Genomic DNA, 23,534 nt, shown 5'->3' with positions numbered 1-23,534 from the left:
TGGCAAACAGTGGCTCTTGGGTTAATGAGAAGTTGGAAAGTAAACTGTGTTGGATAAAGGTAAACCGCTAAATTCTTCCTTAAGCTGCCGAGACAAAGGCTGAGGGCCGCTCCTTTTTCAAGGCTGGGCAGAAAGAGGCACTGTGGGCGCGGACCTGGACGCCAGGACCCTCACTCACAGGGCTCCCTGGTCAATGGCGGGGCTCGAATCCTGGTTCTGCTGCCAGAGAGCTAGCTGTGGGACCTCGGGCAAGTCATTTTACTTGTGCCTTGTTTCCCCCTCTGAAGGAAGGGAGATTAATAGGACCGAACTCAGAATTCACGTGTGCATAAGGTCGCGTTGTGAAGAGCGCTTTGAACCCTCCTATGCAGTGTGGTCCTGCGCCTGCGGGATCCCCTGGACCTTGGGAGGATGCAGACTGAGACTCCACACCGGCCCTCCTGGGCAGAATCTGCACTTGAATGAGGCCCCAGCCAGCATGGCTGCAGTTTTGGAAACAGTGGAGTAAAGTAACCCCAGGGAGGTACCCATCACTGGCCTAGTCATCCCCAGCGGCCACACCGGCTCCCAGGCCTGCCTGGGGAGAAACCCCCAGAGCAAAAAGGTGGACCAAGGGCTGTCCTTTTCACTTTATCCTTTTCTACTTTATTACTTCAAATTAACAACCACAATAAAGCTCAAAAAAGTCCAATATTTACACAGGAAAAAAGTACAAAATTCCCCCCAAAGTTCTTCAGTATTTTTTTTTCAGTTTTTTAAATTACAAAGTAATAAAAAGCTTTGCTCTTTAATTAAAAAAAAAAAAGGAAAAGAAAAAAAAAGGTGAAAAAGAGGTAAATAAATTAGGAAATACACACACGGAGAGAACAAACAAAAATAAAGTAAAAATGGATGTTAACTAGGAGGGGTGGATGAATCCGGTGCCCAGCCCTGACCCCAGGCTCCTCCTGGAGAGGCAGAACATGGGTAGGGAGGGTGGGACGCCAGGTGAGTGTGGCCTGCCCGGAGAATTAATTCATAACCCAGGAGCCGGATGCTTTCTGGAAGTAGTCACAGATCTGCCCTAAGACCACGGAAAGGGGATGGGGCTGCCACAGGCTGCTGACAGTCTCAGGTATCGGTAGTGGCAAGGACCCTCTGTGCCCTTCTTGGGGGCCACAGAAAGTCACCGCCTACCCCTGTGTCCTTGTTAGGAGGATGAGAACCAGAAGTCCGCCTGGCAGGTGGGGCAGGGCACCTGCTGTCCTGGGAGCTACACAGACAGACAGACACACACACACAAGGAATCCCAGACCCCACCACCTCGCCACCCATTCCTCAAAGTCTTCTTGGAGAGGCAAAGAGACCCAGACGTTCAGGGAACACTGGAAAAAGCCCAACCCAGAAATCCGGCCACAGTCATTTCAGGGCAGTAGGAGCTGTGCCTGTCTCCTGGGGTCCTGAGGCTCAAGAGCACCCAGTGGGATCTACCCTGACCAACCACACCGTTCCCCCCGGCTCCTCAGGCCACCTCTTGATGGCACACGAGGGCCAGCGGCATCTCCAACATGAAGACAGCCCCTCTGGGCCGGTGTCTGTGCTGGCTGGGGCGCGGCCGTGGCGCCTGGCGTGTGGAGCCCCATGTCTGGGGAGCATTTGGCAGCCTGAAGGTTGTGGACAATGGGAAATGTGTAGGGACAAGAATCCTCTGTGCTGAAGGCACCCCATCTTCTTGCCAATGGCCAAAAAAAAGAGAGAGAGAAAAGGGAAAAGAAAAAAAAGAAAAAGAAAAAAGAAAAAGAAAAGAAAATCCATCGTCGGTTTTATGCTGGGTTTTTTTTCTTTTTGTTCTTTTGAGTGGTTTTTTTCCCCATCTTTTTGTTGTTGTTGTTTTTAAAAGAAGATACAGTGAAGACACTGGAAGGGGGAGAGAAGACAGATCAGGTGCACGTCTGCCTCCTGCCACCATCCACAAGACAGCCCGCAGTCCCCATGCTCCTGTCCCCAGGCTTTGAGCGGGTCCCTCTCCAGGGACACAGTGGGTGCTCCATTTTCATGGGAAGAACAAAATCTCTCTCCCTCCTCTGTCCTCTCGGTGAGCAGCCACACGCCCGCCCCACCCTGCCACGGAAGGACTGGCTCCCGGACCTGAGAGCTGGCGAAGGCAAGCCCTGTTTCACGTCCCAGCTCTAGCTGTGGAATGAATTTCTGCAAAGCACCTCACGCTCAGGGAGTCCTGGTGTGAGGCCACGCTGGCGAAGCCCCCTGCCACATACCTATTCCCCAGGGAGCTCAGACGTTTCCCCCTACAGCCCTCCCCCCTCCGCCCTGAACCTCCCCTCTGCCCCCTGCGCTTCCCCAAACCAGGCCCCAGAGGAGACCTGCTTCCAGCTCCTCAGGCCCACACATGGCCATGGGCGTCCCACGGAGATTCACACTGGCCAGAGGGTTTGGGGAGGCCACGAAGGGCCTTGTTTTACATCCGATAAACCCCCAAGTACATGACCCTGTTCTAAGTGCTTTATGGGAATGACATGTTTAACAGCCCAGGGGCTGAGGCAGGACTAAAGGCCTGGGGGCGAGAGTCAGCCTCCAGGGCTGTCTCAGCTAAGAACTAACTCCTCTACGACTACAGGAAGGGCGGCAGGGACAGCCAACGGAGGGACAGAGAATGGAGGACTGGCCTAAGCGCAGAGGGAGGCTTTTTCCAGCTGAAATTAGCTGGTGTGGGCTGGGCTGAGCCAAGTAGCTCTGAGGTAAATTCTCTCAAGAGCTGTTGATGGGGGGGGGGGCGGCTGCCACTCCCCCGGAGGCCATGGGTGTTTCTAGACGTGGCTGGACTCCATCTGCTGAAGATACTGACTCACCTAAGCAAATACTGGTCCGATGGTGGCTCTTCCTCACTTTCCGAGATGGTCAAATGGCACGCTTGTCTTTGGGAGGAGAGACACAGAGGCAGGGAGGGGATAAGCTGTTGCTGACTGGGGTCTGGCAAGTCTCTCCCCACCTCGGGGCTCCCCGCCTGCCCCCACCACCCCTGGAGCCAAGGAAAGCGGGGTGTGGCCTCAATGACCCTAGGACATAGCTGCTTCAGAGACAGAACAGTGCCCAGGGAAACAAAGCAGCTGCTCCGGGCCACATGGACGTCATGTTGGGGCCACCAGACTCCCACCCAGCTCGTGGCCCGTCCTGGGGCTCAACCACCACAAGCAAAAGGACCACGGCAGGTCTCCTGCTGTCTCTGCAGGAGTTCCCTGGGCAACTACAGACTCCCCCTTCCCAACTTTCGGAGTCCAAACATGGTCCCAAGTGAGGCCACCAGCAGAATCTGCCCTTCCCTCTACCCTGTGCTGACAGGGACCTGAGGGGGACTTCCTGATGGCTGGGACCAGGACGCCTCCTCCATGAGCTCCCTGTGGCCCACCAGAGCGGGGGCCCGGCCCTGAAGCCGGGATCCCAGCTCCATCACTTGCTCTGAGCCTGCTTTGACTCTGCTCCCTGGGGCTAAGCTAACCTCAGGAAATTAAACGAAGCCAGGTCCCTTGCTCAACAAAAGGGGCTGCTCCAAGGTCATCGGAGAGGCAAGAATGGAAAGGCGAGAATGGAAGCGGGAGCCCGGTCTCCCCCAGGCCATGGCCCTCGGGCCCAGTGGCGAGGCAGAGGAGGCCGGCAGCCAGGGCAGCTCACCTGTGAGGCTGAAATCCGGGAGACCTCTTGCCGCCCAGTGAGGTCGGAGGAGGAGACGTTGGCAGGCGCCCCCCTGTGTAGCCTCATGCTCACCTTCCTCTCTCTGTCGACTCGTGAGATCGCTCTGGGAGAAGTATTGCCTAGAGGGGAAGAGGGAGGGGGAGTCACCCCATCAGTGTCCAGGCCCCGGTCGCCCCGGCCCCCCTTGGGCCCAGCCCACTGCGCAAGGGGCCCCCCATCCCGCTCACCAGCTTGCTGGATGCGGGAGGCCGGGGTGGAAGCCACAGGCTCTGCGGCACTGCGGAGCCGGTTGGCGGCAGCCCCCGTGGGCGGGCCAGGGGGTAGGGCCCGGGTCGCCGAGCCACGGAGCTGTCCCATCCTCTCCTCGCGCTCGTGCTCTCGCCGCTCCCGGTCCACGTCCTCGGGGTTCCGGGCTGCGCCCTGCGGGGAAGAGAGGAGACCTGGTCAGGCCTGTGATGTCCAGCCCTCCCACGGGCCAGAGTACGGGGAAGAGGCAACTCGGAAACCCTCTGGTCCAACCTCCTCCCCACCAGGCGGGAGACCTGGAAACGACTCCCAGTCACACAGTACAGAGAAACAAAGCCGAACGACCGCCCAGAGGAAGGAGGAAGCTGGGTCAGAGGAAAGGGCTGAGGTCACTCTGCCCTGGTCTCATGGGGTTGAGGCAGAGTTGGGAGGGCTAATGCCCCAGAGGACTAAGGGCACTCCTTGGCCCTCCCAACCCAGGCCCCTGCTGTGTTCTGAAGCCCTCGGCCCCTCCAAGTTTCCAAACAAGCAGGGCAGGTGTTCAGAGATCCAGAGAAAGAGGAACAAGGCTAGCTAAAAGCAGGGCCAGCGTCTGAACCAGGGAGCCAGCCAGGGCATCTCATCAAAGGCTGTTCTCGCCCCATCCCTGGAGCCGGCAATGACTTCCGGCAGGCGCTGTCGGGGAGGCCCCGGGACTCACACGGATGCCGCTGGCCCTGGGACAAGGCAGGAGCTCAGGGGGAGCTCGAGAAAGAATGGGCTAGGTGCCCCCATGGGAGGAAAAAGAGGCCCAACAGGCAGGATGGGGCGGAAGGGTTCCGGGAGCCCCCAGGGCCTGCCCTCCGGCCGCCGCCACCCCAGTGCAGGAAGAAAGGAGACAGCCTGAGAGAGAGGAGCATGGTATGGGAGCGGCGTCTGGCCGCATTACCTAGTTGGTCCTGGGGTCGTCCACAGGGAAGGGCAGGGGGCTGGCATGAGGGGGGCCGCATCTGTGGAGGAGAGAGCTGCAGGCTGAGTGGGGGGGCCTGTTCATGGGCCATGGGGCGCAGGCTCCTGCAACCCTGAGTCTCTCCCGGGCACCTGGCCGGGAAGGCCCTACTGTCCTTGGGAAGCAAGGGCTGGGGGGCGGCCCTTGCCTTTAAGCAACTCCAAGAGATAGGGGTTGGGGAGCAGAATGATCCCTGAACCCTAGTGAGGCGTCGAGGCCCAAGGAGCCCTTGTGACCTGTGTGGGCTCACACAGCTCAGGGCAGAGCTAGGGTTTAAATCCAGGCCTCTGCCCCCTGGTCCTACTCTGCACCCCCAGAGAGCTTAGGGGGGACATACGTCCCCAGCCCTCCCACCCACAAGCCTGACAGGGCAGGCCTGGAACCCCCAAGGCTCTAGCTCCCAACTCCGGTCTCCACCCAGCCCCACCCCGGGCCCCGAGCCCCCATCAGTGACAGGACGGCAGAAAGCACCTGAGCCCCAGACACAGAGCAGGCCTGTGTAAGAGCTGCAGCCCCATTCAGAAAACCCGCGGGCCGGGTGGGGGACGAGCCCATCCCTGGCCTGGGCCAACTGAGGCTGGTGAAGCCAAGGGGTCCACTCAGAGGGGTACAGGCCAGGGGTGAGCGACTGCGCAGAGGGCTACACCCTGACCCCAGCAGGCTCAGGTCAAGGCCAGCCCCGGAGCAGGAGGGGCTACTTTCCACGTTTCGGTCCAACCAGTGACGCCTCAAGGAATGCACACCGGGGAGGTTTCTTGGCTTTTATTTGCCCACAGGAAACACAAAAAGTCAACATCAAAGTCACACAATCATCCAGCCCTGCAGTGCAGAGCCCTGTCCTTCGCTACACTGAGTATCCTCCGGGCTTGCTGGTTGGACCTCGGAAAACAGTGCCTCCGTGTGCTGACCGCAACGTCCCAGGCTCCAGGGAGCCAGAGGTCCCGGGGCCCGGATGCTGAATGGGGTGGCTACTTCAGGGAGAGCCGCTTGCAGTCAGGGGTGGGATCCTTCCCCCAGGAGTCCGTAGCCCTGGGTGCCCAGCATGGTGTCCGGTCTGTAGGTAGGTGCTGTTAAGTGCACCGGGGACCTGGCCTTGGGACGAAGGCACGGAAGGTCCCCACCGCGTGTCTGCAGGTGCTTCTGCCAACCGGCAGCTGGAGATGGTGGAGTTCACCGTGGGGTGATGGGCTCAAAGGCACCCAGCGATCCAGTCCAGGCCCTCAAGTCAGAGACCGGTGCAGAGTAAGGCTGTGGGCACCTCTGTTCAGCTCCTGGCTCCAGAGCCTGCCTCGAAGGGGGCCCCGGGGAGGGGTCGAAGCGCCAGCAGTGGGCAGGGACGGCGCTCCTGGCTGGGCTTGAGAGGAGATCTTGTCAGCTGGATGGTCCCATGAGAGGTTCTGTAAGGAGCCATCCAGAGCAGCACTGCCCCACAGAACTTTCTGTGATGACGGAAACGTTCACGTCTGCCTTGTTGGATTGGACAGCCACTCACCAGCCACATGCGGCTCCAGACAACTTGAAACGCAGCAAATTCGACTGAGGAGCTACTTTTCAGTTTTGGTTAATTTTAATTTAAAAATTAGCCACACGTAGCCACCAGCTACCACATCGCATGGTGTAAGCCCCAAGACAATGTAAAATCCGTTCTTGGAGCTACACTGCGAGGAAGGGCCAAGCCCATCCCTGAAGCTGACCCAGGGATGACTTTCCACACAGATGGGGCAGTGCCCAGTGATGCCTTGAGCAACGAACGCCCTTTGGGCGAGAAGAGCCGGCCCCTGGCCCTTGGCTACACTCCCAGCTAGGAGGTCTGGGCCGAAGGTGCCCCGCTGCCCGTCACCCACCCCCACCCCTCGAGTCCCCTGGCCTGTGGGACCGTGGCTCTCCGCCCGATCTCTGTCAGACTCCTTAGGGTACAGTAGCAAGTCCCCACCCAAGCCCCAGAGAGAAGAGGGCCGCGAGGCCAGGTGCTGAGCCCCGCATCCAGGAGAAGCCGCCCTCGGGTCCTGGGCGTCTGGCGTCCGCCACGAGAGGAGGAGCGCACCAGCATGAGGTGCAGTACAGGTGGGGGGCGTTTAATGAGTTCAGGTTCAATACAGAGGCCACCGTCGGGGTCTTGCTGAGGCCATTCTTGGTGCCCATTCCCACCAGGCCCTCCAGGGCAGTGAACATCATCCCTTCTTCAGGCTCGGTTCATGAGGCAGCTGACTGATCCCCAAGAATCTCACGGCAGGGCCTTCACCACTCCCTCTCCACTGCACCCCACCACGCCAAGGGACACCTCCTCAGGCCTGGCTCCGATGGGCTCAGACACATCTGGTGACGTCAGAACTGGGGCCCCGGAGTCCAGACCACAGGCCAGTAGTTTTGGGGGGGCAGCTCCTCCACCTCCTCCACGGGCCTATCTGGAGGGCCCTGGGTGCCCAGGGGCGCCGGGCACCTGGAAGGGACAGAGAGCACAGCAGAGGCTCAGCCTCTTGTGCTCGCCCAGCCAAGCGGTAAATCTTGGAAAGGCCGGGCCTCTGAGGGTCCTTACCAGTATGAGGGTGAGTACGTGGGCCCGGCACAGGGACAGGGGCAGGGACAGGGCAGCGCAATGGCTTCGTTGTCACGGGGCTGAGCCTGGCTCGAGGAAGCCCCCTTTTCCAGAAGAGATGTGAAACAAGACACACGATTTCACAGATTCCGGAGCTCTGGGCACTGCTGACGGGCTGACGCTGCTCCCCACCGCCCCCGACCCCCAAAACCCTTAAAAGAGGGAGACAGAGCAACCGCCTAGCAAGACCCAGGGTCCCATGACCAGGAAGAAAGAAACCACAATGAATGGGTCCAGGCTGGCCAGAGGGGCCACGGTGAAGGCAGCTGCCTGGGGCGTGCAGGACAGCAAGAGCAGGGTGGTGTAGGCGACAATCAGGACAGCCGGGGGGCCTGCCAGCGCCATCCACGCCCTGCCGAGGGCACCTAGGAGGGACTCAAGGCCTGGCCAGGTCCTCCTGGGCCTGGCGGGAGGTGGTGCCCTGCCTGGGCCCCACTGCCCGCGGCGGCACACGCGCTCAGCACAGATGAGGCTAGAGTGGGAGGACCGCGGGGACTCCGGGAGCCCAGCGAGGTCGCGTGCGCTGTCCAGCTCAGAGACCCCACTTTTCGGGAGCCCCACCCGCCACAGGGTCACTTTGGCCTTAGGAGTCGGGGCCTTCCCCGTCCAGTCCCCCAAGCCCGCCTTGGCCTCCAGGTGACTCACGAATTTGAGCATGTTCCAGTCGAAGACGTAGTCGTAGGAGAAGCCCTGCCGGTGGAAGAGGTTGCGGAACAGCTGGCGCAGGTACGAGTAGTCGGGCTTGTCGTCGAACCGCAGGGAGCGGCAGAAGTTGAGGTATGTGGAGAACTCGGCTGGCAGGGGGCACAGAAAAGGCCGCCGTGAGGCCCAGGCCCCCGGTCCCCCACCCCCCACAGCCCGCGTCATCCTACCCCCCGCTGTGCTTCCAAAGGCTCTCGGTCTCAGAGGGGACAAGAGGACGACAGAGCAGAACGACGGTCCTCCTTACGGCGCTAAAACCCTTGCACGCCGGGGAGCAGAGCCTTGAAGACTCGCCGTGGAGGGCAGGGAATTAGGAACGCGCGCCGCCTCGCAGCAAGGGCACCCCAGGGCCACAGGCCACAGCTCTACCTGCTCTTGCCAGTCACTCTGGGGAGCAGGCATGCAGATGGCGGATCCAGAGCTATCACAAAATCCAAAGGACAGTCAAGGGCCCAGGGGTAACTCCCAAGGTGACTGAAGCCACAGGAGGCAAATCTCCACCTCCTCCTCCTACTCCGGAAAGCAGGGCCGGGGCAGCCCCCGGGACGAACAGGGAACGCACACTGGCCTCGCCCATCCCTGGCATGGGAGTTCCTCAAACCCTCATAAACCCTTAAATGCTAACGGCAATGGGAGCATCTTTTGTTCCAATGAGGCGACTCTGGGTGGGCTCCTAATGGCTCCTGGATGGGTGGGAGCTGCTCACCAGAAAGACCAAGCCTAAGACCGTGTTTAGAAGCTTAGAATTTCCAGCGTCCATCCCCAAACACCACTTTAGAAGGTGTTTCCAGGAGAGGACCTGGAAACAGAGTTAGTACTCACTTCTGTCTACCCGAGGAAGCCTCCATAAACATCCCAACAGCATGGGGTTTGGACAGCTTCCAGGCTGGTTAACACATCCCCATACAGGAGGGTGACACGCCCCAACTCCACGGGGACAGTAGTCCCTGTGCTCAGGCCCCTTGCAGCCCTCACACTCCGTTATCTTTTCATCTGGCTATTCATCTACATTCTTTATCGTGGCCTTTCATAAGGTGCCACACAGAGGAAGTTTCCCTGAGTCCTGTGAGCTGCTCTAGCAAATTTGTCCCTGCTGGGGGAGGGGGGAACGTGGGAACCTCAGACTCGCAGCCGGCCGGTTAGAGCACAGGTAGAAAGCTGGACTGGTGACTGATCTCTGGGGCTGGGGGGGTGGGGACTCTCGTGGGACGGAGCCCCGAACTGTGGGATCTCCTCCCACTGTCCCCCGGCAGACCGTGTCAAACGGAGTCAAGCCAGAGGGCACCCAACAGTGTCCCAGAGAACTGCTTGATGGGGGGAACCCCCACACGTGTGGTGAGCCCACGTGTCAGAAGGGGCCTCACAGGGCGAGGAAGAACAAGCTTTTCTTACTCAAAGCCCTCATGAGATGCGGGAGAGGGGGACCCGAGCACTGACAGCCAGCCTGTGACCAACGCTGGGGCAGTGGGGGTCCAGTGCGGGCTGGGTGGCCCTGTCTTCCCCTCAGGGAGGCCTTGAAGGGTTCCCTGGCCAGCGCCGTCCCCACGGGGCTACTCACAGGGGTAGCCTTTGCAGAGGACCTCGATGGGCGTCGACATCTTCTTCTCACTGATGCGCTCGTACTTCTGGCGCTTGGTGGCCGCTTTGAGGCCCTGCCAGGGCAGGGAGCCCAGGTTGAAGTACATGAGCACGTAGCCCAGACTCTCCAGGTCGTCGCGGCGGCTTTGCTCTGCACGGAATCGAGGACAGGGTGAGGGGCGGGGTCCGCGGGGGCTGCTGGCCAACAGGGACCAGGCCCCCCTCCTCCAGGACATGCTCCTCAACTGAGGGGCACCGCCCACACCCCCTTACCGCGCCACCCGGCCCACCAGCTAGCTGTGACTCCCGCAGAGACACAGGTTACTGTCACCCTTCTACAGAAAAAGATGTGGGGCCAAGCTTTTCCTGCTCAATCAGGGCCTAGTTTCTCCAGCTCAGGCACTTCCTCATCCAGCAGCTAGAGAGCAGGCAGTCCAGGGCCTCCTTGCCAGCCCCCTCTGGGGACAGGCCACAAGTGCAGCCTCAGACAGGGCCAGGGTCAAATCCGACTCCAGTACCTCAAGCACCCGTGAGCCCGTGTCCCCCACACCATGGAAAGCGGACACCCGCCTGGGTTGCTATGGGGCTGAAGTCCGGCATCTTAAGGTGGTGGCCACAGCTGTCCTGGAGGGGAAAACCTGCCTCTGTGGCAACAATGGGGGGAATACCTCCAGCCGCAGAGAGCCAGGGCCCTGGCCCGCTAGTCCACAGGCCTCACGCACTCACCGATGCCCAGGTGGGTGTTGATGGAGGCGTAGCGGGCAGTGCCGGTCAAGTTCTTGTTTTCCCGGTATGGGATGTGCTGGTGCGTGCGGGCGTCCCGGTACTTCTTGGCCAGGCCGAAGTCGATGATGTACACTAGGTTGCCCTTCTTCCCCAATCCCATGAGGAAGTTGTCAGGTTTGACGTCCCGGTGTATAAAGTTCTTGGAGTGGATGTACTCGATGCGGCTGATCTGGGGGAGGGGACAGCAAGGCATTCAGCGAGCGGTCTGGGGGTGTGCTTCTACCGGGCAGTCGGGGCCAGGCCCTGCCGTGGGGCCTGAGGGCTGGGGCGGTGGGGACAGAAAACACACATCCGTGATGCCTGCCTTGGGTAGGGGAGAAAGATCTGTCTCTGCAGCTGTGTGAGATGATTTCAAGGGGGCAGGCCAGAGACGGCTTCCTGGAGGAAGTGGCACAGACAGGAATTGTGAAAGAGGGGTTCACCAAGGTTACTGTGAGACGGAGGGGGGAGAGCAAGGTAGGAAAGCTAATGGTAAGATCTAGGAACAAAGCCTGGAAAGGCATCTGGGCCCACCAGGAAGCCTCTGCTGCCCAGCTCTACACCCGCATCGGACTAGAGGAGCCGAGGTTAGAGAGACGTGTCGAAGGTTCTTCCGGCAATCAGATTGTGGGGGAAGGGACGAGAGGAAGGAGCACCGGTGAAGCCTCAACTTAGCTGGGGTGACAGAGATGGAGGACAAAGGACAGGCTCTGTCCCCTAGCTTGCCAAGGACACCAAAGTCAAGCAGACACACAGACCCTTTCTTTCACCACTATGTCAGAAACTTAAATTAACATATAAGCACACGGTGTGTCCTCTGGCAAGTCCATTCCTTCTCTGGGTCAGTCTCAGGCTTCTGAGAACAAACAGACTCATCTGGCTTGGCTGAGTATTACCTACTGTGTCCAATTCTGGGAGAATCCAACAACGCTCCCCTGCACACGCACATTTAGCCCCAAACTGCAGGGGTCTGCAGACTTTTGGTGCACCGGCCACAGACCCAGACCTTGCCTAATGGGAGCTCCGTCCGTGTATCATTCCGGGTCCCAAATCGTCTGTTTTTCTTTTTTTAAAAAGGTTTCCTGCCCTGAGTTTATAAAGGGTGCTAGGATCTAAGAAGTGCTTATCAGTAGGCATGCATCTGCTCTGGTCCATGCGCTGCGTCGTGCCCCCCTTGATCCCACAACAGCCCAGCAAAGGGGAGACTCTCATCTGAGACGACGGACACTCACAGAGGCTTAGTGATCACCCAGAGTCAGCACACTGGGGTGTAAGCCAGGTCTGTGTGATCACTAGCTTTAGAATCATCCCAGGGACGCCTAGGTGGCCCAGTGGGTTGAGCCTCTGCCTTCAGCTCAGGTTATGATCTCAGGGTCCTGGGATCAAGCCCTCATAGGGCTCCCTGCTCAGCGGGGAACCTGCTTCCCCCCCTCTCTGCCTGCCTCTCTGCCCACTTGTGATCTCTATCAAATAAATAAATAAAATGTTTAAAAATTAAAAAAAAAAAAATCATCCCAGGGCAGAGTCCTAGGTCCTACTCCAGGACCCCAACCCAGGAGGCCTAGAGATCTGTATTTCACGCCCCCCCACCCCACCATTCTATAGCCAATGGTCAAGGTCCCCTGGTCCTGGTCCAGGCACCAAGCCTGTCCTATGTCTCTGTCACTGCCTCCTGCTGTGGCATCCTTCAGAGGCAGAAGGAAGGGCTCGTACCCTGTGCCCGGTGGGAAAACAGAGGTTGGAAGGGAATCCACAAGCCCAGCAGGGCCCACAGTCCCCGGCTAGGGAGGGCTGATAGGGGGACTCACCATCTGGTCGGCCAGGAGCAGCACCGTCTTGAGGCTGAACTTGCGGGAGCAGAAGTTGAAGAGGTCCTCGAGGCTGGGCCCTAGCAGTTCCATGACCATCACATTGTAGTCCCCCTCCGCTCCGCACCACTTGATGGATGGGATTCCCACTGAGGGCCAGAGGCGTGGCAGTCAGGGTGGGACCACCCCCTGCACGCATGCGCACATATACACACACCAGCCCAGAGCGCCTCAGGCCCCGCCCCCAGGCCCCGCCCAACCCTCACCTCCTCCCTGCATCATCTTGTAGAACTTGCTCTCGATGTGCAGCTGCGGGTGCTTCGTTTTCACACACTCGAGCTTGATGGCAACCTCTTCACCAGAGGCAATATTGGCACCTGCCAGGGGTGGAGGAGGGCACAGGGGCCCTGGGTCACGCTCGGCCAGGCAGCTGGCCTCAGGTCGGGGCCAAGTCGGATGTCTGTGCCTGAGCAGCTCAGCACCCCTTGGGGGACGGCAGACGAGTGGGAGAGGGCCCAGCACTGCATCCAAGGGAGGCGGAGGGACTGTGGGCACAGAGTGGACCCCTGGGTGGGGCAGGAGGGGAGGGTGGGAAGAGCAACATGTGGGAGGGAAAGGCTGGGAGGAACTGCGGCCGTGTCACAGAGCCACAGGCTGGAGCAGCCAGAATATCAGATGCAAAGGGAGGCGAGATGGGCTGCAGTCGGCTCACAGATCATGTGAGAGGAATTTTACCCTGGAGAGTGGGAGCCCCTGAGCTGGAGAGGAGTGAGGTCAGTGGGATGTCAGGGCTGAGGAGGAGAGAAGGGAGTGGAGCAAGGTTCTGTCTCAAGAAGTCCCAAGAAAGACCCAAACCCAAACTGTGCTTTGTCTCAGTTTCCCCGGCTCTAATACTGAGTGGGCTGAGTTAGAGGCCGGGGGCCAGACTGAGGGACAGAGGCAAGGCGTCACTGCAGCAGGGGTGACTGAAACCGTGGAGCCTTAGCACACAGACACAGAGCAGAAGAGCCAGGGGAGGATACCAGCCCAGAAGACTGTAGGACAGGAGAAAGCCTGTGTCTCAAGTCAGGGGACAAGATGAGGCTGTGCCATAAGCAGCCCCAGAACCACTGGCTGGCCATCTGAGAAAAGACACCATAGTTCACCCCACACACTCCAGATATCCCAAGTGAAGCCAAAGTTTGTGTGGAAAAAAGAAAAATGTGGGGTATAAGTGAGCATAGCCGCTTTGCCTTTTTGTTGTTGTTAAGTAAGCTCTACACCCAACATGGGGCTCGAACTCACAACCCCGAGATCAAGAGTCGCACGCTCCATGGACTGAGCCACGAGGCACCCCTGCACAGTCACTCTGAAAACCAGGCTGGCATTTACCCAGTAGAGTTGAATACACACAAACCCTTTCTCAAGCAAGCCCACTCCCGACTGTCTGTCCTCCAGAAACACGGGAGCTCCAGGAGGACAAGAATGTACATGACTCCCAACCGCCCGGAAGTCTGACATCAGAACAGCTAAGCTGCCATGCAGTCAGAGAGAAGGCCACAGGGCAGGGCAAAGGAACGGATACTGGCTCCGGGCAGCTGGTGGGTGGCTCCCAGCATTATTTTTTTTCAAGATTTGATTTATTTGTCAGAGAGAGAGAAAGAGCACTCACAAGTGGGGAAGCAGCAGGGGCAGAGGGAGAAGCAGGCTCTCCGCTAACAAGGAGCCTGCTGCGGGGCTCAGTCCCAGGACCCCGGGATCCTGACTCAAGCAGAGAGCAGACGCTTAACCAACTGAGCCACCCAGGCCTCTCCGCTCCCAGCATCTTAACGTGCTGTCCGAGAGAGGGAGGAGCCACACCATTCACGAGAACCCAAGGTGGAGACAAGAGTGCGCCCAGCGACGGGCGGTGTGGACAGACCGAATGCTTCTCTCCACGCAGCGGGACGTTATTCAGCCACAGGAAGGAAGGAAGGACTGATACATGCTACCGCGTCGGTGAAGCCTGCAAACACGCTACATGAACAAGCCAGACACCAAGCACAGGTATAGGATTCCCCCACAGGAACTGTCCAGAACAGGTAAATCGGCAGAGCCCAGAAGCAGACTGGTGATTGCCAGGGGTGGGGAGGGGGAAAGAGGGTGTGCCTACCTAACAGGTATGGGGTTTTCTTTTGGGGTGATGAAAATGTTTGTGGGAGGGTGCCTGGGTGGCTCAGTTGGTGAAGCAACTGCCTTCGGCTCAGGTCATGATCCTGGAGTCCTAGGATCGAGTCCCACATCGGGCTCCCTGCTCGGCAGAGAGTCTGCTTCTCCTTCTGACCCTCCGCCCTCTCATGCTCTCCCTCATTCTCTCTCAGAGGAATAAATAAAATCTTACAAAGAAAAAGAAAACGAAAATGTTTGCCGGAACTAGATAGGAACGGTGGTTGCACAACACTGGGAATGTACCAAATGCCACTGAATCGTGTATTTTAAAAACGGTTAATTGTGTTATGCAAATTTTACCTCTGTTGAAGGAGAGGAAGAGACAGGAGAAGGCAGGCACAGTTGAAAAGACACAATGCTGACGGGGTTAGGTCTAGGGATACAAACGTAACAAAACTCTTAACACAGCCGAAAAAGTTCGACCCGGAGAAGGTGGTTCCCTCTGAGGGGAAAGGAGAGGAGGGGACACCATGGGGCGGCAGGGGCCTACATGGGGACAGGCACGTCCTCCTCTGAGGGGAAGGGGAGGAAGGGTGCCGGACAGCATGCACACTGGCTGTATGTCTTCTTTTGTATCTACTCACACTTCATAAAAAGAAAACAATGAGACCTGAGAAGGAGAGAAGGGAGAACTGCCTTACAGCTCTGGGGTAGGCAAAGCTTTTTATCCCTGATTTAAAACCCAAAGGCCATTTAGAAAAAAGAAAAAAAAAATGGCTCCATCCCATCCAAAATGGGAATCCCTTCTCCGTGGCAAAAACACCTGCAACAGGGGCGCCTGGGTGGCTCAGTGGGTTAAGCCTCTGCCTTCGGCTCGGGTCATGATCTCGGGGTCCTGGGAGCCCACATCAGCCTCTCTGCTCAGCAGGGAGGCTGCTTCCCTTCCTCTCTGCCTCTCTGCCCACTTGTGATCTCTTGTCTGTCAAATAAATAAATAAAATCTTTTTAAAAAAACAAGCAAAACACCAGCAACAAAGTCCTATGAAATATCCCTGTAACTTACCAGGGGCAAGGGGATGACGGCACATGTTAGCCAGCTCCTACGCCCCAGTAGGGAAAAGACCAAAGGCTCAAAGCAAACGGGGTAAAAGACCTACAGAGATGCTCCAAGAGAAAGAAATCATTAATACAAAAATGGCGAGATGCTCAGCCTCCTTGTGAGAGTAACGCAAATAGTCCCCAAAGAGCTCCCAACCAGTGCCTGGCGGAAGTCCTGGGGTGAGACGCCTGCGCTGTCCCGCGCGGGGCTGTGCGGCAGTGGGGACCATGGTTCGAGGAGCCCATGTGTTAACTGGATAAGCCGGCTCCCAGTATGGGGGTGCACTCAACACCCTAGTGAGTACAGAAAGGGCCCGGATGAGGCGGTCCGCGGTGGGGTGTTTGCAACAGCAGAACTTGGACACAGCCCAGATGGCTGTCATTCCGGGGCCTGGTTAAATGAAGAATGGCCCATCAGTAACACGGAATACAATGGAAAAAGAATGAGGAAGCGCTCTCTGTGCAGAAGTGGAAAGATCTCAAAGATACAGGAAGTGAAAAAGCAAAGTACAGAACAGTATGTATTCTATGCTCTTTCCAGTTTAAAAAAATAAAAAGATGGGGGCAATAATACTGATCTGTGTTTGGTTGTATCTGTATAAGAAAACAGTGGAAAGAAGCATGAGAAACCACTGAGGGCCGGGCAGGGCTACGCTGACCCATAGCCCAGGAGGGGACAACATTTTACTGGATTCTAGATTATGGGCGGCCACTTTTCCCGACACCTCTGTTGGGATATAATTCACGTACTACACGATTATTTCTTTAAAGTGTACAATTCAGTGGTTTTTAGTGTACTCGCAAGGCTGTGCGATTCACACCCCAATCAACTTCAGAACATTTTCACCATCTCCAAAGCCCAGGCCCCTTCAGTTTTCGCTCCGCATCTCCCCCAAACCCCAGCTCTAGGCCACCGCTCATCTACTTTCTGTATCTGTGGGTTTGCCTGTTCTGGACGTTTCTTTTAAATGGAATCATACAATACGTGATCCCCTGTGACTGGCTTCTTTCACTCAGCATGTTTTTGCGTTTTGGTTTTTAGTTTTGTGTGTTTTCATTTGTGAACCCCATAAAATAAAATTAATAAGAAAACATATCACCAAATCCAGGGAGCAACTGGAGAAAAAGTACTTTGCAAACTGTAAACCGCTTCTGGCACATCAGCGCGCATCACCGGGGACCGCCCGCCCGTTTCTGGAAGGCAGGGAGGGCGTGGCATGGGAGGTTGTTCTGAGGTGTCAACAGGCTTCCAAGAGTGCCTGGCCCGAGGGTGCCTGGTGGCTCAGTCAGTTAAGCCACTGCCTTCCACTCAAGTCATGATCCCAGGATCCTGGGATCAAGTTCCGCCTCGGGCTCCTTGCTCTCCAGCGAGCCTGCTTCTCTCTCTGCCTCTGCCTGCCGCTCTGCCTACTTGTGCGCATGCGCGAGCGCTCGCTTGCGGGAGCGCGCGTACCTGGCCCCTACTAAGTGTTCAGCAGAAGTTGGGTTTGGTAAGTATGGGCCCCTGGGCTTCAGACATGAGCCCAGTGTCCTAATCACAGACAGGCCAGTGGGAGGAAAGGCGGCACAGGCTCCGGGAGGCGTGAGCGGGACTGTGCCAGACAGGTCACAGGACATGCAAAGGTCCGCTGGGAGTGGGGTGCAGTGAGTTGGGTGGTTTGCTGCAGCCTGAGCTTGAGGCAGCTGCAGGACACTGTGGAAGAGGTGAGCGAGGGAGAGATCAGAATGGTCTCAAATGCCAAGTGAAGATCTTGGCCTTGAGCCTGAGCCTTCATGGGCCAGGCATGGATGCCTTATTAGAGGGATTCACAGCCTCCGCCCTACTGATGTCTGGGGGCCCGGCAATTCTTTGTCGTGGGACCTGTGCTGTGCATTGTAGGGTAGCTTGCAGCATCCCTAACGCCAGCTGCCGGCGGCGCCCCCTCTTCCCTCAATTCCGATGATCAGAAACGTCCCCAGACCTGGGGGACAAATCCGCCCGCCACCCCTACCCCTGTTCAGACCCACTGGCATGTTAGAAAGGACGAGAGAGGACATGAGGAGCAAGGGAGACCCAGATGAGAGCTGATGGTGACCCCAGCCTGGCAGGGGGCAGAGACCAAGACACTCTGAAAGTAGGGCCCCCAGGACTATGATTCAGCAGACAGATGCAGGGAAGAGAGGTGCTGCAGAGATGGGGAGGGGCAGGTGGGAGGAGCGCTTTACCCCGCCCCAACTCCCCCGCCATCCTGCAAGGACTACTGTTCGTATCTCTAGCTGACACATATAGAAACTGAAACACTTAAGGCCAAGAGATCAAACACCACACTAACTTCCCCAGGACAGGGAGCTCGCTCTCAGGTGAAGCTTCTAGGTCCCTGGAGAGTGTTGGAAAACGGCCACAGTGGGCGGGCCCCCAGGCTCCCACCACGGCGGGGCCCCTCAGCTGCTTCTGATCTGTCTGGAAACTACCAGCCTTCTCTCTGGTCTCCCTGAATTCTCACTGCTGAGGCTCAGAAAGGTTAAGTAACTGGCCCAAGGTCACAGGACTTGTGGGGCAGAGCTGGGCTTTGAATGTGAGTCCCTAAAGTCCCTGCTTTTTTCTCTCTCCCAACTGTCTAGCATCTCATTCATTCCACCGACAGACACATTGAGGCCCAAACCGGCGGAGGCAGCCCTGCCCAGACGAGCTCAACTCATCCTCTGTGGGGGCAGCAAAGGAGAACTCTAAGTGGGAAATGCCGGAACAGGGGCAGGGACAGCAGAGGTGACCCAGCAATTAGGGACAGTGACCCCATGGGGGGATGGGCCAGTCTGGAAAACACATTTGGACACAGAGAAGGGCCTGGAGCTGGCCAGCCCTAGGATCGGGGGCTTGGGGAAGACCTGGGTAGGTAGAGGGGGTGACCAAGCTCACACCAGGGCTCATTCAGATACCAACACAGACACATAGGACAGGACCCTGGGGAGACCGATGCCCCGCTGATTAGAACTGAGGAACAGAGACCACGAGTAAAACACAGGGAGCTCTTGAGGGCGCACAGCCAGTGGTGGTAGAGGGGACACAGTCTCAGCCCCTTCTGGACCCTGTGCAGCTGCCCCAAGACCCTCATGAGACGCCACCGGCCTTGCAGCCACATCTACCCAGTACTCGCCGGTGGCTGATCCTGGAAAGCAGGGCCTGGAGGCCGCACCCAGCCCCACCTGCAGAGGCCATCTGGAGTCGGGCCCTGGCACTGGCACCAGTGACAAGAATGTGGCCAGGGCTTTGAACAAAGGGAGCCAGCGAGGCCAGCCGGGGAGGCCCTACAATCACCACTGTCCCCGCAGCAGCACGACAAGAGCCCAGGAAGGAGGAGGCAGGACACAGCATCAGGCCAGGGTCCCCTGGGCCTGAGTACCCAGCAGAGGCTGGACAGGGGAACTGCTCTCCAGGCAGAACTGGCGCCCCACCTCCACTCAGGCCCAAGAGGACCCAAATCCTCTGACAGTAGCAAATCCCCCCCAAAAAACCGAGGGCTGGCAGAGGACACACAGAAGAGCACCACAGCTGGGCCGAGCAGGCGCAAGTGTGCACACTGGGGTCTCATTACCGCTCACCACCTTGCAGGCCTCCTGACCCCATTCTACCGATGGGGAAGCCAAGACCAGCGGAGGTCATCACCCATTCAAGGGCACACAGCTAATGCGAGAAAAGCCAGCCCCCAAGCCCTGGTAGAATTTACTCCAGAGCCTAAACAAAGAGGAGCAAAGCTAGACCGGGTTTTCAGAATGAACTAGATAAACAGGAAGTCCTGCCCCCAGGGAGGTTTCTCCACATGGACCAGGGACTAGCTTTCCAAACGACCTTGGCCTGCCCCTCCCCTCTCAGGGCTTCTGTTCCCTTCTGCGGGAAGAAGGCCCTGGACTGGATGTTTCCTGGGAGCAGATGTGCGTCTGTGCCGAAAGCCACTGCTCCCTCTCTTTGCCCGGGGTTAGTCAGGCCTCGTCATCACATGAACTTTCCGTATGGGGACACTGAGGCACAGAGCTGCCACCTGACTTCCCCAACGGTTGCACAAAGCCAGGTCTGGAACTCGGGTCTGTCTGACGTCTCCCTCCCATGTTCTGTCACACTCTTGCACTCACACAGGTGCAAGGGCTGCCTTTTCTAGCGGGCAAGAGAAGCAGCGGGAGGCCAGCCCGACCGCGCCGCACCTGCTTCTGGCTGTGTGTGAACAGGAGGGCTCCAGCTCGACCTGCTGCTGTGTGGGGCAACCGCAATCAAAAAGGAGCCTGCCCAGCACCAACGACGTGCTCTCTGTCCTCTCTGTCCCCTCTGATGGGGCAGGGGGCAGCTCACGGAGAAGCAGAGTTCATACCCCAAGAGAGCAGAGACCCAGACCGCTGGGTAAGAGACTGCCCCCTGCCTCCCGGGTTCAGAACCAGCAAGCACAGCACACAGCCTTGTTGTTTTTCTCTGCCCGGGACAGAAATGAAATGATTTACTTTGCTTTTCCAAGAGGGAAAGAGCGGCCAAGAGACAGGAATGAGGCCAAACCCCAGGGGCTGGACACCCTGCGCTACCAATTCCCACTCGCAACTCCCGCCACAGGCCCTCCCCTCCAGACCAGCAACTGCAGGGGAAGGGCCGTGGCTCCCGACCACGCATGCGCTCGGGCAGTTGAGAAGGCGGCATTTGAAGGCAGGAGCCTCTCTTCTGCCAGGCTGAGGAACGGGGTGGAGATGTCAGCGATTTGTTTAAAATGACAACAGGAGCGCAAACTCAGACTTTCAACAGGAAGCACATCCGGAGAGAATGATCCTGAAAACTCTGACCAGACCCCTACCCCCACCCCTGCGCAGAGGTTACTGGGAGAGCCTGCGTCACTGTCATTCCGAAGCCAGCCTGGGCTGAATTCCAGGGGCCAGAGCAGAGGGAGGGGGCCCAGCTGGGAGCTGAGCGATAGCTCAGGCCTCTTCTGTCTACCAGCATCCTTCCCCCAGGAGGCAAGAAACAGGGGTGCTACCCCAGCCGGGACCTTCCCACGCCCAGCTGGAGACCCAGGTCATCTGCAGCTGGAAACCAGAGCTAAAAATACCCTCCTGCGTCCAGCCTGCAGCAAGCGGGAACCCCGCCCCACCCTGACTGTGTGACCCCACTCTCCTGGTCGGCCTCACCCCCAACCTGCTGCTTCTCTCCCTACCTGGCATGGCCCTGGGGACAAAATGACCAAAAACGTGCCACTGGAGGCCAGAGCCAAGTTCCAGCTGGACAGCCTGCAGTCCCGACACGTTTCCTCCTACTTGTCCCTGGCACTGTCCCAGGGGCCCCAGAACCACCAGGCTGGAGTCAGGGACACTTACCCAGGTAGATGTCTCCGAAGGACCCGCTCCCGATCTTCCGTCCAAGGCGGTACTTGTTCCCCACACGCAGCTCCATGACTCACTCTCACTGCAGAGGGGAGCAGAGACACAGGGGTCAGGGAGGCGGGGAGCTGGGAAGGGAGCCTCGCCAGCTGGACCCCACCACACCCGCCCCCCAAAGGCCCTCCCACCGTACAAGAACAGAGCTGGCCTGGCTTCACCTGAGGGCACCCAGGTGTCAGGTGGGCCCGAGTGTCCCCCTGTGAGGGCCAGGAGGCAGGCTGAGGCCGTGCGTCAGGGGCTAATGCCCCAAAGGAAAGAGCCAAGTGAGCATCTCCTTGGGGGACACTCACTTGGGGAGCCTCCAACAGGAGCCTCTCAGGGGAGGGCCAGTCACAAGGGGCCAAGACCCTAAGAGGGAAAATCAAAGACAAAGCGGGTGGCAGCGGTGGAAATCGGGAGCTGATCACTCCCGCGGCAACCTCCAGCAAGTTCTCACCTTTCGGGATGGGAGCACATGTTGAATGGAGGGTCCCACAGGAGTTCCTGAGCCCCTTTAGGACTCAGAAACGACAGGTCCCCTGCTCCCACCCCCAAACCCCCATGCTTCTGGTCACAAGTATTGGGCACCAAGCCTCCACAGCCTGGCCTGGTCTTTCCAGAGGCCAGAAGTTGCCCGCTTGAGAGAGAGGCCTCCTCTCCAGCTCAGAGGGCAGGCAGGAAAGGGGACCTCAGAGCAGCCAGCCGTCTCCCCACTCTTGACCTCATGACACCAAGCACCTCACACAGGGCTCTCTGCACATTTTTTCCTTGAATGGACAGTTTGGGACTGGCTTTCTTCAACACTAGAAGAAGGATCTCCTTAGAGAGCCCCAAAAAGCAACTGAGGGGACCACGGCCAGGTTTTTAGCCACCAGGCTCTGGGGTGGATCTGATCCGAGCGGCTCCTGTCCTTCCCGTGCCCCACCCTGGGCGCCCAAGTTCATGCGACATCAGGGGCCACGCTGGTAGAGACCTCTGCCCTCTGAGGTCCTGGTCCGCAGAAAGGGGAACTCAAAGGCCGGGAGCCGGTTTTCTATACTTAGGGGATAGAGGACGGTGGCTATGGAACGGGAGAAGGATGGGGGATCCCTAAGATCCCAGAATGTCTAGAGGAGGGGCCTCCCTCTACAGACAGGGAACTCGGGCCTAGAGAGGCCACGTCACCTGCCCCCTGATCCCCAGCGGCGAGTTGGTGGCAGAGTGTCCTCACCTGGGACCCAGACAGGGTTCCCACTGCCCCCACCTGACACAAACAGGACTTACTTCCTGCCAGGGCTGGGAAGCAAAGGAGGACGATGGAGAAGGAGCTGCACGAGGCACAGCAGCCGGGAACCTTCCCCATGCCCAGGGCTATCCCCAAAGCCAGACCCACCTGGGAGGGGAGATGGGAAAGATTCAATTCGCAGATGGCCAGGCTGGAGCTCTCTGCCCCCAGCAGAGGCAAGAAGCCAACAACAGCTCCTGCCCAAGAGACACCTCTCACCCCAGGACCTAACTCCCAGCGGAGCGGCCACGAGCTCTTCACTGAGGACCGCAAGGAAACAGCCTCCACCCCAGGCCAGCCAAACTCTGGGCTCTCAACCAAGGGCCTCTGCCCACACGCCTGGCCGGTGGCCGCCAGTGGAACGCACTCCACATTTGCACAAAACTCACATGCCACACATCACACACACAGTGACCTGTGTGTACACTCCAAAGGAAGAAAGAAAAGCCAACACACACCAGGGGCCCCACAGTGGGGCGGGGGGGGGGGGGGGGGGGGCTAGGGAGAGAGGAAGGAGGGGGGTGTCGCGGGTGTGTACATACACAAACACTGCCCCCCCTCCCTCCGTTTTCCGCCAACGCCAATTCGGAGACCACACATGGCAGTCGGGAAAGCCGCAGGTTAGGAAAGGAACATAAATATACCCGCATCCTATATTACATAAATACCCACGCCGGGTTATATAAATACCCGCGCCCTCCGTCTGGGTGCCTTACATAAATACACTGCACATGACCCCCAGCCCCTCCCCACTCACCGGGCTCTGGGCAGAGAAGGGGAGAAGAGAGGGTGCAAACAACCAGCCCTGCCGGAAACCACTGCTGGGCGCTAGCCTCCCAGACCCGGGGGGCCGGGCCCCCAGGGAGAGTCTACACCGTCCCAGCCCTATCCCCTAAAAACCCTCCCAGAGGAGAGGAAAAAGGATCCAGTCGGGAAAAGGAGAAGCTTCCCAGTTCTTTGCCGCTTCTCCCATGGCGGGTGGGGGTGGGGGTTCGGAATAAACGAAGTGAAAAAAAAAAAAAAAAAAAGGGCAGACGCAAACCCGGAGTTTCAGCTTTAAACAAATTACACAAACTACCAAACAGCAGAGCGCATGGGCAGGTTTCTTACTCTCTGACACCCCCTCACCCCCAGCCAGGGCCCTTGTCACTGGACCATTAAAGTAGAAATTGGAGGGACATTCTAGACAGGAAGGCAAAGGAGCCTCAAGCCTAGGCATCCGCTGGGCGCAACTTCAGTCACTCCGGATCCCCTTCCCTTCTCCCCGCGGAAGGCTGTGCCAACAGGGACATATGCAGAACTCAGGGC

The 23,534-nt window shown here is 58.3% G+C and overlaps 1 protein-coding gene across 7 annotated transcripts in view; it reads right to left on the bottom strand.

The window, feature by feature from the left end:
* Nucleotides 1-622: 622 nt before the first annotated feature.
* The window catches only part of CSNK1E (casein kinase 1 epsilon), a 33,434-nt gene continuing 10,522 nt past the window's right edge, over nt 623-23,534 (bottom strand). For 2 of the 7 annotated variants that reach the window (XM_046011235.1, XM_046011233.1), the window contains 11 exons: nt 20,921-21,008; nt 12,637-12,747; nt 12,371-12,519; nt 10,524-10,752; nt 9,778-9,948; nt 8,163-8,311; nt 4,862-4,922; nt 3,915-4,107; nt 3,667-3,806; nt 2,847-2,912; nt 623-1,707 (listed from right to left, as the gene is read on the bottom strand). In XM_046011235.1, the coding sequence (XP_045867191.1) occupies nt 2,896-2,912; nt 3,667-3,806; nt 3,915-4,107; nt 4,862-4,922; nt 8,163-8,311; nt 9,778-9,948; nt 10,524-10,752; nt 12,371-12,519; nt 12,637-12,747; nt 20,921-20,996 (1,296 nt within the window). In that variant the 5' untranslated portion in view covers nt 20,997-21,008 and the 3' untranslated portion in view covers nt 623-1,707; nt 2,847-2,895. Of the gene's footprint in view, nt 1,708-1,838; nt 1,897-2,846; nt 2,913-3,666; nt 3,807-3,914; nt 4,108-4,861; nt 4,923-5,668; nt 7,362-7,457; nt 7,562-8,162; nt 8,312-9,777; nt 9,949-10,523; nt 10,753-12,370; nt 12,520-12,636; nt 12,748-20,920; nt 21,009-22,334; nt 22,527-23,534 lie in introns of those variants that run through there. The other 5 variants (XM_046011236.1, XM_046011234.1, XM_046011237.1 and 2 more) reach the window with 5 other exon arrangements.

Source organism: Meles meles, chromosome 7 (genome assembly GCF_922984935.1).
Source record: "Meles meles chromosome 7, mMelMel3.1 paternal haplotype, whole genome shotgun sequence".
NCBI classification, from domain to species: domain Eukaryota; kingdom Metazoa; phylum Chordata; class Mammalia; order Carnivora; family Mustelidae; genus Meles; species Meles meles.
Note: the sequence above shows the minus strand (reverse complement) of the source record. Positions and strands in the feature narration are given on the sequence as shown.